This window comes from Podarcis raffonei, chromosome 3 (genome assembly GCF_027172205.1).
Source record: "Podarcis raffonei isolate rPodRaf1 chromosome 3, rPodRaf1.pri, whole genome shotgun sequence".
Classification (NCBI taxonomy): Eukaryota; Metazoa; Chordata; class Lepidosauria; order Squamata; family Lacertidae; genus Podarcis; species Podarcis raffonei.
The window spans coordinates 87,827,362-87,844,196 of record NC_070604.1 but is presented as its reverse complement, the minus strand read 5'-3'; the positions used below and the strand labels follow the sequence as shown (position 1 = coordinate 87,844,196).

The 16,835-nt window shown below is 40.6% G+C and overlaps 1 protein-coding gene across 1 annotated transcript in view; it reads right to left on the bottom strand.

Moving 5' to 3' along the window:
- The window catches only part of DNAH8 (dynein axonemal heavy chain 8), a 137,533-nt gene that overhangs the window by 81,771 nt on the left and 38,927 nt on the right, over window positions 1-16,835 (bottom strand). Inside the window, exons 27-40 of the mRNA XM_053382927.1 lie at window positions 16,351-16,547; window positions 15,666-15,792; window positions 14,250-14,485; window positions 14,057-14,161; window positions 13,167-13,280; window positions 12,336-12,398; window positions 9,488-9,588; window positions 8,270-8,407; window positions 7,129-7,369; window positions 6,493-6,692; window positions 4,710-4,863; window positions 4,425-4,588; window positions 2,301-2,403; window positions 1,695-1,799 (exon numbers count right to left, since the gene is read on the bottom strand). Coding sequence (XP_053238902.1) covers window positions 1,695-1,799; window positions 2,301-2,403; window positions 4,425-4,588; window positions 4,710-4,863; window positions 6,493-6,692; window positions 7,129-7,369; window positions 8,270-8,407; window positions 9,488-9,588; window positions 12,336-12,398; window positions 13,167-13,280; window positions 14,057-14,161; window positions 14,250-14,485; window positions 15,666-15,792; window positions 16,351-16,547 — 2,048 coding nt within the window. The remainder of the gene's footprint in view (window positions 1-1,694; window positions 1,800-2,300; window positions 2,404-4,424; window positions 4,589-4,709; window positions 4,864-6,492; window positions 6,693-7,128; window positions 7,370-8,269; window positions 8,408-9,487; window positions 9,589-12,335; window positions 12,399-13,166; window positions 13,281-14,056; window positions 14,162-14,249; window positions 14,486-15,665; window positions 15,793-16,350; window positions 16,548-16,835) is intronic.

Genomic DNA, 16,835 nt, shown 5'->3' with positions numbered 1-16,835 from the left:
GAGTCTTCTGCGCAGGGAGGGCGTGGGTAGCGGAGGACCTGTGCTCTCCTCACTGATGTCCAGTGAAGAGTCCTGGAGCCCTCTCTTCGATTCCCCCATCTGCCCCCCTTTATCCCTGGTGTTGCGCTGATTTGCTTCCCCCTCTACTGAGCTGTTTCTCCCCCTGCTGCTGGGTCCTTCGCCAGCATCATCTGGGAGCCTCCCCTTCGCCTCTCGCTCCGATGTCAGTTCCCTGACATGGATGCCTCAAAGTTCTGCAAAGCTAAGCAAGTTCTGGTATGCTTTCAGACTGGATGGGGGACAGCATGCTGAGATTCCTGCATTGCAGGGGGTTGGACTAGATGACCCTAGGAATCCCTTCCAACTCTACAATTCTATGATTCCATGATCCAAATAGTCCCAATTCTTCCATTTTTGGATGTCTAAAAAAATTACCGGTAAACTAAAGCAATTTTCTCAACAACAAATATATAAGAAAGGAAAGAGAAGAGTTCAAATGGGGTACAATGAGACCATAAGAAGAGACTGTTGGTCTTACTTTAAATGTGTTTCTTAATGGAAACTAGAATACCACCAAGTGAGACTGTGTTCATCGTGTTACTTGAGGCAGGAAAAAATGTTTACTTAAGATTACTTAGAGCATCAGGACATTGAGAAAGAAGAATTATCTGATGGGTTGGAGTTCAATGAGCTTATTTTGACAAGATTGTTTAACGAAGCTTATTTTTTGCAATTGTTATGCAAGGCATCCTTTGACTTCAGATATACCCAGCACAACCTAAACAGCCAGTTCCTTGTGTCATGGAGCTGCTGTCCTGACAGTTTCAAAACGCTATTCAAACCTCACAGAAAGACCTGATTCCAGGGGTGGCCATTGTGGGGTGGAATTAATTCATTTTCAGTGTACTGAACTGTGTCATACAAGTTGATATTTTAATCTCAAAACAAGTACGGTTTCCCTTGTTCCTGTCTTCACGGCTGGATAAAAAATGATGTGAATTTGGGGGATTGCATCAAACACTCAGGAGTGATACACTGCTCACCCTAAGATCCTACACACAAAGTTACCTGGGAGTAAAATGCATTAAACACAGAACAAACTCATTAAGACTAGAATTCACAGGTACACACACAGAAAAGCTAATATGATTGTGCTCTTCCTACTGCTGAGGGCTCCTTTCTTATCTCTCTACCTCATCTAATGAGCAAGAATCTACTTCCTAAAACATGGTTTACTGAGGAACAAAAGAACTAGAGTACTGTTATAATTTTAAACAGTTGCTGTACATATGATAAAATATGTCAAAGAGCACTGCCTGCTGCTACTTCATGGGCTTGTAACTCATACATTCCAAAGCTTCATACTGTATAGTAAAAATGTTAATGTTAAAAGTTAGTTAATGTATAAAGCCTAACTCCATACTACCCTATCCACAGTCATCAAAAGCTAGCCAAATATTTTATATCTCATAAACATTTTATCATCATATTCAGGCTTTGTCAAGTCTAAGGGGTGGGTTTTTAGTTTTTAGTTAAGATATTCTAATTAGAGAACGGTCCTATTACATCCTTCTGCACAAAGAAATAACATTTTATTTTTAACTGAGCCAAATTTCTAGGATGGCATGTAGGGAGAGATTAATTATAAAATTCAGGATCATACTAAATTATATTTTTAAAATGCAAAATATTACTGGAATTTTTTCTCCTTCTCTTGATATGACTGCCATTATGCGATCATAATCCTTTGGATGAAATTCCACTTCATTTATGTTGTCAGATAAACCAGGCAAATGTGGCTGAAAGAAAAATAAAATCCATGAATGCATGTAGTATTCTAGCCAGGACATTTTCACAAATTAGCTTATTTTTGTAAATGAGTACAATTTCTGAATTAAAGAGAAGAGCAAATGATATTGATGGCCAGATTTCAACATGGATTTCTTCCCACCATGGGAATTTACTCCTTGGTAAACAGCTGCGTTCAGCCAAAGGTTATTTGAATTTATAGGAGAGTTTCCAATAGGAAGTGACAAGAGGGAGCCATGCTGGAGTGATGAGAGTGTAGTAGTTAATGTGCAGGAATTCCTGGAATTCACCCTAAGTCTGGCTATAACAAGAGCCTCTATTTTCCAAGATACGTTAAACCATTTTGATTAAACTAGCATAAATCATGCTTATAGTCACTAACTCCTTGCACTGTAGTTTTAAAGGTACATGAAGTACACAAAATCAGAGCTGTTTCAAATTTGTTCTGCATTCAGTAAATACTATTTTTCCATATATATGTTGGAACCTACCTGAATAGTGTGTGAATCACTAGCTTGTCCAAGTATTTCCAGAAGAGCAGGGTCAGAGATAAAAAAGAATCTGGGAAACAGCAATCTTTTCTTTTCCAAATATCTTTAATAAGAAAAGAGATTTATTTCAGAAAACGTTTTCCCCTCCATTTTTCGAAGTGCACTTACTTGTGAGTTTCAAGCAAATGTAGGTAAATATCAATCCAAGATGTAAATTTGCCAGTGGGGCAAATGCTATGCTAGCTTTCAGGTAGGTGAGTGTTTACCAGGAGGGAGAGAGAAGGGATAAAGCAGCAGGGGGTGGGCAAGGTGCAGATGCACCAGCAGAACCAATCCAGTGTTTCTGTTGCACTGTGGTGACCTCTCTGCCACCTCCCCATTCTGGTAAGCGAGCCACCTACCAGGTAGCAAACTGCTTCTGATCAATCCTATGCAAAGGATGCATAGCAACAAATCTCAGGATTGCATGCTGAGTTTCCAGTACCCACAAAAGCTTATGCCATAATAGCTCATAATTTAAGATGCCACAAAACTCCTCATTGGCTTGGTTTGCAGCAGAGTTAACATGGCGACTCCTTTGGAAGTTCTCATGCCCATCTGTGGACAGCTTCAGAAGCCTAAGACCTCCACAGGTTGAACCTGGAAATGCTTCTGGAGCTACTGCTGGTTTGTATTAATTTCCTGGGTCAAAGTTGCTTTGCTGCTCTTCTTGCTCTGCTCCTCTGCATTATAACAAGCTTCTGCCCTTTCTGGCCATTATATCCACTTTCCTTTATCTGTGCAACTTACGGGCATCCAGATTATAGACCCAATTTATGCTTCTAGCTCTTGCCTACTCCCAATTCTTTTCTTGCCTTAGGAAGCCTTTCCTCATGTAACATGATCTTGCTAGTAATACCACTATCTGTTTCCTTTCACAACCACCTCACTTGATGACTTCTACTGGATTTCTGAACTCTGCGATCCTGGTTTTGCCCTCCCCATGCTAAGGGGGCCCTCTCATTGCAAGCACATGACAGCCGCAGTGCCAGGCATTACAATGAGGTGGCAACATCCTTTGCTCTCCAGGAGGCCAAAGAAAGCACACAACAAACGGGTGCAGATGAGAGTTTGAGATGAAAGCAGGGTTTCTCATACCACATGCACAACACCCTAAAGGCCTTGGGAGTTTGCCTGTTCCCCATTTCTGGTAAGAAGTTGTAGTAAGTAAGTGATGGAAGAGGGATTTATGACGCAACTGGGCCAAAGCTGCTCTGTCCCACGTGCCTCACATCCAATGCTACTTTAGTTTTTGCATATTGTGGTACATGCTTATGGATGATAAATCAGTGTTCACTGATATTTATTCTCAGCCTGCATAAACAATAATATTGAGACTCATTCAGGACCATTTGTAGTTTCAGATTTTTTGTGTTTTTTACTATTTATTCCCGCCCCCCACCCCCACCCGCCACACATCCTTTTAAAAATACCCATCCCAGCTACTGCCTAGTGCCCAACATCACCTAAGGTCATCCTTGACCTTAATCGGGGAGCTACAGATCTAAATTCCTCCAGCTTCTCCCAATTCCTAAAATTCTGGTACTAGAAAATTAAAAGTATAAAAAGTGAAGCATGGGTGTATAGAAGCCTAGATTTATGGGAAGATCTGCTATAAACAGAAGAAAATATTCCTGCTTTTTACCTTCCAATATTATCTGTACTTTGAGCCATAACTTAACTTTGGCAATTGACTGTCTGGAGTGAATTAATAAAAATATGCAAGACTAGAACAGTAATTATTTATTTGCAAAGTGATTTTTATATTATTATTCTGATTTTTTTTACCAAACTAAAAAATATACCAAAGACCATAAGCAAATTTACATATATGGGCCTAAACTCATAAATCTGCACTGAGCATGCCAGCTGCACATGCTACAAATCAATCCCCTAAAATCGTTTAATAACTTCCCAAAACACCATTCCCAGAACTCTCCCCTTAATACCAAACACGAAATGACACTAAAAATTAAGAAGCATGCAATGTTAATTAAAACCATAAAAAGTTAATTAAGATGGACTATTACTTTGACCTAAATTAAAAGGATCAGATTTTTTTCAAAAAGCTTGTAAACTTTGTACCCTGTCAATGACTTCTGGCACACTTCCAACTGCTCGTGTAAATGCGGTAAAAGCTGCCCCATAGTCTCATCTCCAACACAGCAGTTAACTACATTGGGGTTTTCATGAGCTCGCTGCATTATTTTTATCCATGATTTGTCAATGTTTTGAAAACGTTTCGCTTCCTAAACAGAGTAAATGTAATGGAAACGTGAATGAATATTATGTCATTCTAAAGTGCAAACTACTGCTACACAGCTACATTTCAAGATCAATATTTACATAATTGAACCATGATAAAGTTACCTGAGGTAACTGCTTGGCAATATCTCCGCCGACAAAAACAGCTTCAAGATAAACCCAGAGGTTTTGCACAATCAACCATTCTTCAATTATATCGCTGGAGGTACTAAGTTTGAACACCCAGTTCTGAATCTCTTTTTTAAAGGGTGCATTGTATCTGAGAATAGGAGGCAAGAAAATAGCAGCATGAAATTGAAGAGTGACCCTTTTCACAATATTATTGTTACTATATTCTTTTAACAACTGTTCCCCCCCCCCCACTTTAAATATCTCTATTTGGTAGTGCCTTGGTGTAGACATAATGCTGTCCTTGGGTCACACAACTCTTTTTTCTCTTCCCTCTTCCCCACTCCTCTGAGTTTTGGAGCTAACTGTGGTTCAGCTTTACAATTTTAAAGGTGTTATGGCCTTGTTCACACTTAATGCTAAGCCAAACTATGATTTGGCGTGAATGAGCAAGCATGCTGGTGTATAGTGAAAAAATCAAGACTGCTTGGCTCTTCCCCTGCTGCTGCCAAGATACTGAGAGCTAAGCCATGGTTTGGCTTAGTATTATGTCTGAACCAAGGTTCATGGTTTGCTTCCCTCAAACAAACCACAAACAGAAAGCCAAGAACAAACCTTGATACAACTTGTGATTTACCTGGAGTGAGGCAAACCATGAGTCTTTATTTGGACATAATGCTATGATTTTCTCAGTATGTGCCAGCATGCTTGCTCATTCATGCTAAGCCATTGTTTGGCTTCATGTAACCTGTGAACCAGGGACGTGGGTGGCGCTGTGGGTTAAACCACAGAGCCTAGGACTTGCCAATCAGAAGGTCGGTGGTTCGAGTCCCCACGACGGGGTGAGTTCCCGTTGCTCAATCCCTGCCCCTGCCAACCTAGCAGTTTGAAAGCACGTCAAAGTGCAACTAGATAAATAGGTACCGCTCCGGTGGAAAGGTAAATGGCGTTTCCGTGCGCTGCTCTGGTTCGCCAGAAGCGGCTTAGTCATGCTGGCCACATGACCCGGAAGCTGCACGCCGGCTCCCTCGCCCAATAAAGCGAGATGAGCACCGCAACCCCAGAGTCATCCGCGACTGGACCTAATGGTCAGGGGTCCCTTTACCTTTAACCTGTGAACCAGGCCTATAGCTAACTCTTGTTAGGCCCAAACCACAGGATGCAATCATACTTAGAAGTAGGTTTTTGTAACTGTGGTTTAGACTACCTTAGTGATAGTGTTGGTGTAGATGTAATACTAAGAGTTTGCTCCAAAACTGAAAGAGAGAAGGGGAGGACACTTACACAAGAGGGGACAAAGAGGGAGAGGTGTGCACATTTGCAAGCTTCTCCTAATCGCCTAACTGTGATAAGGTAACTGGGCACTGCTACATTTGCACCAAGCTGGTATTGGTGGCTGCAGCATCCTACTGCCGTGGCCATTGCTTAGGGTGGAGAATGGATAGCAGAAGAGCACCTTGTCTGGCCTCAGAGAGCACAGCTCTAACTCTATGGCCAAAATTACTCAGGTACCATGAACGCACTCGCCTGGGTACTGTGTCAGTTGTCTTGGTTAAATAGGGCAAAAGGGTACTCTCTCTCTTCTGTCCTACTCAGCCACAGTTGGAGAGAAGTGAGAGATCACTGGACTTTTTGTTAATATTGTTTATTATGCCTTTAAATATTTATGACTTGCAAGGTGCCTCGGAAAAAAATTATATCCTGAAAGGCTGGATATAGAGAGTTGTAAGAATGAGACAAAAATGCTAATAAAAACATTCTACAAAATCTGTGAAACTACCTGTTACTCATCAAAGAGCCCAGGATCATTAAGCTGTCCTCCATGAGTGTAATAATTTCAGCAGATTCTGTTCCCTTGAGAAGTAGCTCTCCTCTTCCTTTGAATGCTGAAAAACTCAAGACCTGATTTGCCCAACTGTCAATTACTTGAGCTAACTTAGCTTCAATATCTTTTTCTTTTATAGCAGATATACAGATGTCCTGCAAAGAAAGAAAGATCCTTAAATTAATTTTAAAAAATATTGATAAGCCAACTGAGGAGTCTCAACAAAGACACCTTACTTGTGCCCATGTTTAGGTATACCTCTTTTGTGTACTGACACAAACACTGCTGCACATGAGCAAAGAAAGGGATACCTTCTAGCCCAGGGGTTCCCAACTGGTGATCCATGGACCCCAGTGGGTCCTCGTAACCCACCCAGGGGGTCTGTGGTGCCATTCACATAACAAAAACTACCATAGAGATATTAAAATTTTCAGAAGTAGAGGACCCATGGCTTGGCCTTTGAAAAACAGGTGGTCCACAATACTTAGCTAATTGGGAATGACTGTTCTAGAGCATGCTCACTGACTCTCAAACTGCACCTTAGTCTGGCATTCTCTTTCAATATAAAAATGCAACTGTATGGAAGACTACCTCAATGTCATCTTTATGCTTGAGAAGCGGTGCTTCCATGATATTCCGAAGGCAAAAGGAATCTGATTCCACATCAAATGGATGCCCAGTTGTATCAGAAATACGGTTCCAGTGTCTTAGTTTCATTGCTTTATTAGTCATCATTTCCAACAGTGGGCAGGACTCACTGAAATCATCTATTCTTTTCTTAAGATCTAAAAATGCTTGCCAGTCTTTGAGCCCCTTAGGTAGTTTGCGGCACCTTTCATTGAAAGAGATTGAACATTTTACTATTTTAAACCTAAAATGTGCAAATATCTTAACAAAAACAAAACAATAAGCTCATTTTTGAAGAAGAAAAACTTCTAAAAGCTCTCCTGAAAACAAATGCATTTGCATCCTAGAGGATTTCATGTGGTGTAGTGGTTAAGAGCGGTGGACTCGTAATCTGGGGAACCGGGTTCGCGTCTCCGCTCCTCCACATGCAGCTGCTGGGTGACCTTGGGCTAGTCACACTTCTCTGAAGTCTCTCAGCCCCACTCACCTCACAGAGTGTTTGTTGTGGGGGAGGAAGGGAAAGGAGAATGTTAGCCGCTTTGAGACTCCTTAAAGGGAGTGAAAGGCGGGATATCAAATCCAAACTCTTCTTCTTCTTCATGCTTGGGATCAGACAGAAAGAGCAAGTTCTCTAAAACTGGAACCACAGCTTAGAAGGCATTGCTGTGACTACCTGCTGATGTTGCTTCCCAGGTGTTAGGAATCTTAGGCAGGACTGATCCTGCTTACTTTAAGAGATGCAAAGGCTCATACCACTAAGGTATGCTAGAAAATTCCACCAGAAATGGAAATGGGAGAAGAAATTGTCACTATTTGTATATTCACCCGACGTCAATAACAGAACTTGTACAAGCAAATACTGGCTTTTGCTATTGTCATTTTTAATTCCCCAAACATTACATAAATAACCATGTCATTTTCTGCATTTTTCTGACATTTGTATTACGCTGAAATGCATCCAAATTACTCACATAATTAATTATGTAGTTAATTACATTAGTTTCAGCCATAGGCAACAGGAAAAGGAATGGCACAGGTTTTAGCAGAAGATAAAATGTACATAGTGTGGTAGGTGGTTTGCAAATCATGTAGAAAGTAAGCTCACCTGTTTTGAAACTCCAGAAGTTCAGCATTAATTTTTTCAATATCTACATCTCCCCAGAGAATTTCATAATACCCACTGATATTATTCATCACAGTATCATACAATCCATACAGTTTTTGAAGCAAACTTAGCTCCTTCCTGCAAAAAAACACACATTGTGATGGAGTCACTAGCATACCTTCCATTTGTAAAAGTGGGATGTGGGTGTCGCTGTGGTCTGAGCCTCTTGGGCTTGCCGATCAGAAGGTTGGTGGTTCGAATCCCTGCAACAGAGTGAACTTCCGTTGCTCTGTCCCAGCTCCTGCCAACCTAGCAGTTCGAAAGCACGCCAGTGCAAGTAGATCAATAGGTACTGCTGTGGCAGGAAGGTAAAGGTGTTCCGTTGCACCAGCAGTGGTTTAATCATGCTGGCAACATGACCTAAAAAGCTGTCTGCAGACAAACACCGGCTCCCTCGGCCTGAAAGCGAGATGAGCGCTGCAACCCCATAGTCGCCTTTGACTGGACTTAACCGTCCAGGGGTCCTTTACCTTTTACCTTTACTTTGTAAAAGTGCAGCTGATTTAATCTGAACTGTGATCAAAACAGTGGTTCCCAATCTGTGGGCCATGGCCCCCTGGAGAGGCACAGATTTATCCCAAGGGGTTCACAGATTGGGGTGGGGAGAGACTTTAGCCTCCAAGACTTGGGATTTTTTTCCCATGAGGCAACTGAGCATCAGGGTGCTGAATTCCAAAAACACTGAGGAGAAGAGATAAGACAGCTGTGCTGGTACACACATACACCTGCTGCCACATTCACAGGAATGTAGATTCCAAGATGCTTATACTAAAAGTCTTCCAGCCTGCTGCCCAACTTCATTCTGTTATTATCTTACACAACTGCGGTTTCAGTTCCAAATCTAAGCAAAAGCTTTCTACAGCTGATTTTAACTGTTCATCTCTTAACACCCCTTCTGCCTCATCACTCCCACGATTCACTTTTGTTTCTGCAGAACAAACATCACATGCAAGACACATCTCATAGCTGTCCCTCCTTCTTTATTTCCTCCTGTGATTCTTCACATTATAGCAAGTTTTCAGAGGAGCTGAGTTCCGAAGATTATATATAGTGTCCCCAGTGTACAAATACAATATTGTGCAAATGTCTCTCCCATCATTAAAGCCTTCCTACAATGCTTAACTTATTCTGGCAGGTAGAACAATTTTCCACAGTTACCTGATTTTATGTAAAACTTCATAGTCCGTGACAGGCAATCCAAATAGCTGCTCACCAGATGAATAAGTAATAAATTTCCTCCAGAGCTCATCAAAATTGGCCTAATAAATAACAGAAATTAACAAAGGATTTAGATTATGTAACACAAACATAGCTATCCTTTACTACATGCATATCCAAGACAAGTCCCTTGGGCTTCGTTCTCATATGAGAAGTCTGGGGATTAGATCAGGCATAACATAATGTTCATGATGCACTTTGTACGCATGAATGTATTACTTGCAGATCTCTGTGAATGCCAATTACACAGGGCCAGTTCACTCTGGCATGCTAATCATTTGATGGCTGAAGCAATGTTTTTCAATGAAGTTGGTTCCTGCACTCAATAGCTATGAGTTGTCAAGTATGGAGTAATCAGGTGGCGAGAAATCAACTACTATATATGCAATGTTTATGTTAACTAGGCCATCAGCACTTTCTTAGATTGGTTTGGATACTGCAGTCATGTGATATCTTCTTATCAGAAATGCTTCATGTGATCAGCATTTAGATTTATTATATTTTAAAATGTTTCTAGCCCGCTTTTCTATTTAAAAAGTCAGTGTCCGCAGTGGCTCACAAATTAAAAGAAAGCATGAAAGAAAATAATAACAATAATAATAATAACAAGAACAACAACAATAATAACAATAATAATAATAAAGCCAAAATATCAGCTAGAGATTAGCTACAGAAAAACACAGCAAGAGAAAACATAACAAGTAATCTTCCCCTTGTCTTAACACAAAGCTTTGTGAGGAGAAAGATGTGAGAAGAGATGGAGAGGGAGTTCTGAAGCTTGTATGCATTGGCTGAAAAGATGCTGTCACCATATCACCTCCCCAACCTTTGAGAGCAGGCCATAGGGGATGCAGAACCTGCCTCAGATTAAGACCTAAGAGAGTGGCGGACAGCTCAGAGTGGAAGAAGTACTCCTTAAAATACCCTACTCCCAAGTAATTTAGGTTTTAGGTCCTAATACCAGGACTTCAGGTTGGGCCTGGAGCCCATGTAGTCAGCACAAACGACCTTGGTTCCCTACAATACAGTCACATGCACAAAGTCCTACAAAACAACTGGGGGGAAACAGGGAATTCGAAGTCTGCTGGTATAATATGTGGCAAATACATACATGTGAAAAGGCTTGGTGAATCAATTTGATCATTAGCTATAACACAGAAGTGGTTGGCAATGTCGCAGGGATCTCATTGCCCGTATCACGGCTGTTTACTAGGAGGGGGAGGGTCAGCATGGTGCAAATGCAATGGTGAGAGCACAGGATTGACTCCTCCAGTGCATTTGCATCGTGACTACCTCACCCTCTACCTGCAAGTAAGCTGCAGTAATGTGGGTGACAAGTCAGACAAGCATCACTACTCTACCAACTACTGCTGCCATAATCAAACAATGTCTGAATTTACAAATAGAAGAAGAAGAAGAAGAAGAAGAAGAAGAAGAAGAAGAAGAAGAAGAAGAAAAGTTTGGATTTGATATCCCGCCTTTCACTCCCTTTAAGGAGTCTCAAAGCGGCTAACATTCTCCTTTCCCTTCCTCCCCCACAACAAACACTCTGTGAGGTGAGTGGGGCTGAGAGACTTCAAAGAAGTGTGACTGGCCCAAGGTCACCCAGCAGCTGCATGTGGAGGAGCGGAGACGCGAACCCGGTTCCCCAGATTACAAGACTACCGCTCTTAACCACTACACCACACTGGTGTATGCAGAAAGGGGGGGCGGCTGCACACTGCACTCACATTCTGATAGTAGGCTACCTTTTACTGTTTGATGAGCTCGTCTTATCTTTCACAGAGTCAAACAGCTACACAAGATTTAGGGCAGTCATTTGACACTCACAGTGCCATATAAAAGGTTAGTCTCAAGGTTATCATAATGAGAATCAAAACAGCAAGAAATACGATGCCATAGGCCCCGACAAATGAAAAGTAGAAAATGTTTACAGATTAAAAACTTTTATGGGACTAAAGCTCAGATATAATGCAACACTTCAATAAAAACAATTTGGTGTATAACTAGTTAGAATGAAGCAAACCATCATGCAAAAATTGTTTTGGCTCCCCTTGTTTCAGAGTGGGTGCCTATAATACCTCACGCTTCAGGTGGGCCCCCAAAAGGATTCAACCTTTCTTTTAAAAATATATTTCCAAAGACAAAGCAAAACGTGTGATGCAGTTACTGGAGAGTGTGAGTCTAAAACTGGGACTGAGACTGAGGGGAATAACTGAGAGGCAACAGAACAACTTGCATCAACAAAAGGCAGGGGGAAAACACAGGCGCGTTCTAGAGAAGTCAGTTTACTTCCTTCAGTTTGTCTTTCCCATCTTTGACCACAAGGCAAAGCAAAATCCCTAGCTAATGATGCCAGAAGCAGCTTAGTTATGCTGGCCACATGACTCGGAAGCTGTACGCCGGCTCCCTCGGCCAATAAACCGAGATGAGCGCCGCAACCCCAGAGTCGGCCACGACTGGAACTAATTGTCAGGGATCCCTTTATTGTCAGGGATCCCTTTACCTTTACTTTACCAATGGGAGAAGGTGAGATATAAATGTAATTGATTAATTAAGGTGCTCTGGGAGGCTTTTTGGCTGAAGGCAGGTAGAAATGCTCTAAATAAATAAGCCATAAGTGAAGGCAAAATATTCTAGGGCACTACTGAGAACTGTACTGAATAAGGTGCCCACCAGTGTCAATGTTCTGAAGAGTTTAACAAATCAAAAAGAAGGGTTGCTGAATCATCCATTAAGGCCTACCCAAATACCACACCACTCAGTTTAACATCTTAAACATTCTTACCTGAAATATCTGCAATCTGTTGCTAGCTTCTTGAGGTGGTGTATTTGGAACCATGGGTCCCTCCTGTAATAGGCAAAATGTAGCCAATAATTAATATATATTTAAAAAATAACTCTGAATCCTATGCCCCATTCTCATATCCACTCAACACACAGAGATAACACAAGGACTAGATGAATTTCATGTTATACATAGGAATGCATGTGGAATTTGATTTCCATAAATTCCAATGCAAACTGGTCTGATTATCTCCCATAGCAGAATACAACTATCTTTCAGATTTTGCACTTCTCTGAATTTTAGTGCCACTCTTGGGTAAAAAAAATACTTCAATACATTAAAAATAAATAGCTGTAAAATAAAATAAACTTAGAGATGCACATGTTGCGATAAAATATACATTTAAATCCGTATTTTTGGAATTTATTTATATCCCAATATGATTTTAATGCATTTTTAAAAGAAACACCTGCAGATGAATGTAGGAAAAGGAGAGAAGTTTATTAATTTATTAATAAAGGCATGCAAAACTGATATAGGCTGCAAACAGACTGACCTGTCCATCATATGTTATAGGCCTTCATGTATTAGACTGCCTATAATACATATTCTAAAACAGAACAGCAGAATTGTTTTTGACTGGATATTATAATTTCTGCTAAAACCATATATGACCTAAATTTATTTTTTCAAACCACTTGCTTTTTCTTAATCATAGTGCTTTGCTTTGCTTTCCTCAACACAATACAAAGTTAGATGAGACAGTTTACATATGTATAGTGTGAGATATATATGTGTGTGTGTTCTCTGCAAACTGTTCAAATAAATTACCATTTCATATGCTGTTTCATAGCTCGACACATCCTCACGGAAAACCTCAACAGCCTCCAGTAGCTGGCTCTTAAACTTGGGCTGCACTTGAATCAGCTCATCTTGAACACTGGCCTGCAATATAAATGGATGTTCAAAAACTCCAAGAAAATAGCACCCGTACAGTTTCAACTTTATTCAAACATGGATGGGCTGCCCTCCAACTCTAGGACTCAGACAGCAAATGTCAGTATGAGGTAGAAATAAACTGGTTTACAAGTTGCCTCTTCGGAAGGATTCCAAAATACATGGAGCAGAAGAATTACACAGAACTAAAAAACAACCAGGTCTGTAGAAAGAAGATTTTGAGAGCGTCATGGGCCAGAAGCAGCTTAGCCAGTGGAGCATACTGGTGGAACCCACCTGGTGCCCCCACCATTGTGTTCATCCCACACTGTCTTCCCTATTACTTCTCCCCTCCCCAGAAGTGGCAGTGACCAGGCAGTTGGAAAGCAAATGTCTACCACGCTGAGCGAGTGCTACTGTCATGGGTGCATGGATGAGGAACAAAAGTTCAAGTTCAAGTGAAAAGTCCTATAAGATCATAAAGGGAGGGGATATGCATCTTGCAGCCATGAGCCAGAAGAGGTAACTTGGTTTGGAAAGAAATGTGAAACACGGCTATTAGAATCATAGATTGTAGAGTTGGAAGGGGCCACAAGGATCTTAAAACAAACAATTGAGGAACACAAATCTCCAGTCCAGAAGCACCATAGAGATCCATAAAGCAGGATTGTTGATCTTGGAGCACAGGCCAGATGACCTTATACACTCTAAGCTGATACTAATGAACTTTAATGAACTGCCATTAATTAATTCTCGTATAAAGGGTGTATGTTTCATATACTTACAGCTTTGCTTTGCAGCTTTATGAAAGAGTACCGTAATGTATCAACTCCTTCTGATTCCTCTTTTGTCACTTCAACTTCAAATCTATTTAAAATTGTATAAGCTTCCTAAAAAGAAACAAAGCAAAGAACAGGATGCCTCACAATTCATATAGTCAAAAAAGCAATGCCAACCCCAACTCTTTTTTAAACTTACTTCAATGGGCCCCATAGTCATATCCATTTCTATTTCCTTGTCTCGTATATGAGCCAGAGCTTCCATAGCAAATCTGACATCATCTAAATCTCGAATTGGTCGAGATAGTTTTTTCAAATATTCTGCTATAAATGTTATCATGTCTTGCATTTTCTTCTTGTACTCCTCATTTAAATAGCGGCAGAGTAACATTTTCCATGCTTTAGCTTCAATTGAGAGCGCCAATTTCATTGGTCCTATGGAAAAATTACAGTCTCTAGATCATACTGTACACAGAAAGCAACTACCTTTTTGCATGTCACACACTGAAAGGAAATTGCACAAACAAGTTTAAAACAAAACAGCCTAGTCAGCAAAATTACATCCTTTAGGCTGTGACCCAAAAATTTTCTGCAAGTAGTTTTGCATGCCAAAGGGACTTTGGATTTGTATTTCCTAACCAACAGCTTTCAGAGGAGTCTCTTCAAAATGAAGGCTGTGCATCCTTCAGGCATGGGTCTATAGGATGCAGCAGAATCTCAAATCCTTAAGCAGAAACTTCATGTTCAATTTGTGCTAGATGATCAAAGCCCTGCTTCTTTAGATTTTGGTTATAGTTAGTAAAATAATATATGTTATTACATCTTCATGCTTTAGTCTCCTTTTGTATCTCCTTAACAGAGCCCCCTGATGTCAAGTATCTAATTGGAGTTATGTAACAATTAGAGCCAATAAATGTAGTCATGGGGGGAGGGGATGTTTCCACTGTGTAATTATTTCCTATAACAGGGCTAGAACTGAAGAATCAAGAGAAGACCTAGCAGTGCACAGAGGTTATCCATCACATGTTCCAAGAATGTGCAAAGCGGCACGTAGGGCTGCCTGTGCTGGCCCTGCCCACCTCTGCCTTCAGACATTGGACAGACAGTATGAAGAGGAAACCTAAGCATGTTCAGCTGATTGTGCATAGACTCTTCCATCCTCAGCTGGAGGTTTCAGTTGCATGGAGCTGTCAGGGCTGCTCTGAGCTCCCCAGCCTCTCCATATGTTCACAGAGCACAGTTCACAGATAAGTTCTGTATTGGATTTTAGAGATGAGTGGATTATTTCCTAACATAATATGGTTGGTTACTGGGCTATGGCATGATCTTTTGTCTACCTAATAATTGTAGTTCAAAGTAAAATTTCCACAAATGCCAGATTTGTGTTGCTATAACAAAATTATTTTTAAAAAAGTATTAAGGCATTTCTCTAGGATGGACAAAAGACAATCTGAAGACCTAGAAACAACAAGAAAAGATAAATTCAAGATTGCAAGATCAACTTACACTTGACACAGCTATTCCAAACGCTGCTCAGAAAAGCAAATAACTTGTTGCCCCCAAAGTGACAATTTATTTTCCTGCACATTGCACATAAAGAAAATGGTTTTCATACCTGTATTCAGTTCAATGGGGCCAACAGAAATTGTAGGCTTTAAATCTTCTATCTCTTGTTCAAAGGTAGCGTAATGAAGAATCTCTGACCTGATCTCAGTCAGAGACGGGTTACTGGCCAAAAATTGCTGTAAGCAGTTGGAACGGATTGTTAACATAATTATTTTATTCTGTTAAAACAGTATTCAGTATTGTAGTGTTACTTCAAAGGCTACATAAGGAGTGTGACACATCCATATAGCAGCTACAGCAGAGCTGCAAATAGCAGCTTGCCCAGGACACATTGTGCTGGCCTGCATTGAGTCCCCCACTCTAAATCCTGCTCTCCATGGATGCTGCCACCTACCAACTACCAGAATAACCCAGGAGCCTATTCCACCCGCTTAAAGTCAAGATTCACAGTGGGAACAGCCCTGCACTTCAGTTTTCAGCCCACAAACACAATACAGCACTTATATTCGACTCCCCAAGCAAACTTTTTTCCTTCTGCTTTCTGGTAAAAACTGTGAATGCAGTTATATGAATGGGGTAGGATTTGAGGGGATTCGTGTGAGTCCAGGTCGTCTGCACCAAGGGGACACTGATACTTAAGAGACTCTGTGCACTAGCTTTTGAACCATGAACCAAGTTGAATAAAAAGAAATGTGGTGCTTAAAATCACAACGAAGGCTCAGAATTCAGTTTACCTGAACTTTCGCATCCCTGTCTTCTGTCCACAGAGCTTTATATTTTTGAAAGTCTTGCAGCGCTTCACTAGCTGCTTTCCGTACAGAGTTTACCGATGAGGACAGAAGCACAACTAACTTGGAAATATCTTTGTGTTCTGCCACTCCTGGATAGAAATTTCTCAACTTTCTTGCAGGATATGTCTCTTCTGGTGTTTCTGAGAAATATGGTTAACAACATAAATTCTGTAGCCTCTCTTTACACTCCCCTTCCATATATCAAAGCAGAGCAAAAACGTAAACAGCAGAAATCTACACTAATGAATATGTATTTCTTATTGAGCATAATCCATAAAAAAAATTTCACTGAGATTTAACAATTTTTTTATTATTATTTAATAGACCGGGTTACTACTTTACATTTCCTGGATTGTGCTCTCAGAATCTATTATACTTACTTATGTATTTCTGAGAAATAAAGACTACTTGTGTTTTTTGTTAATCCC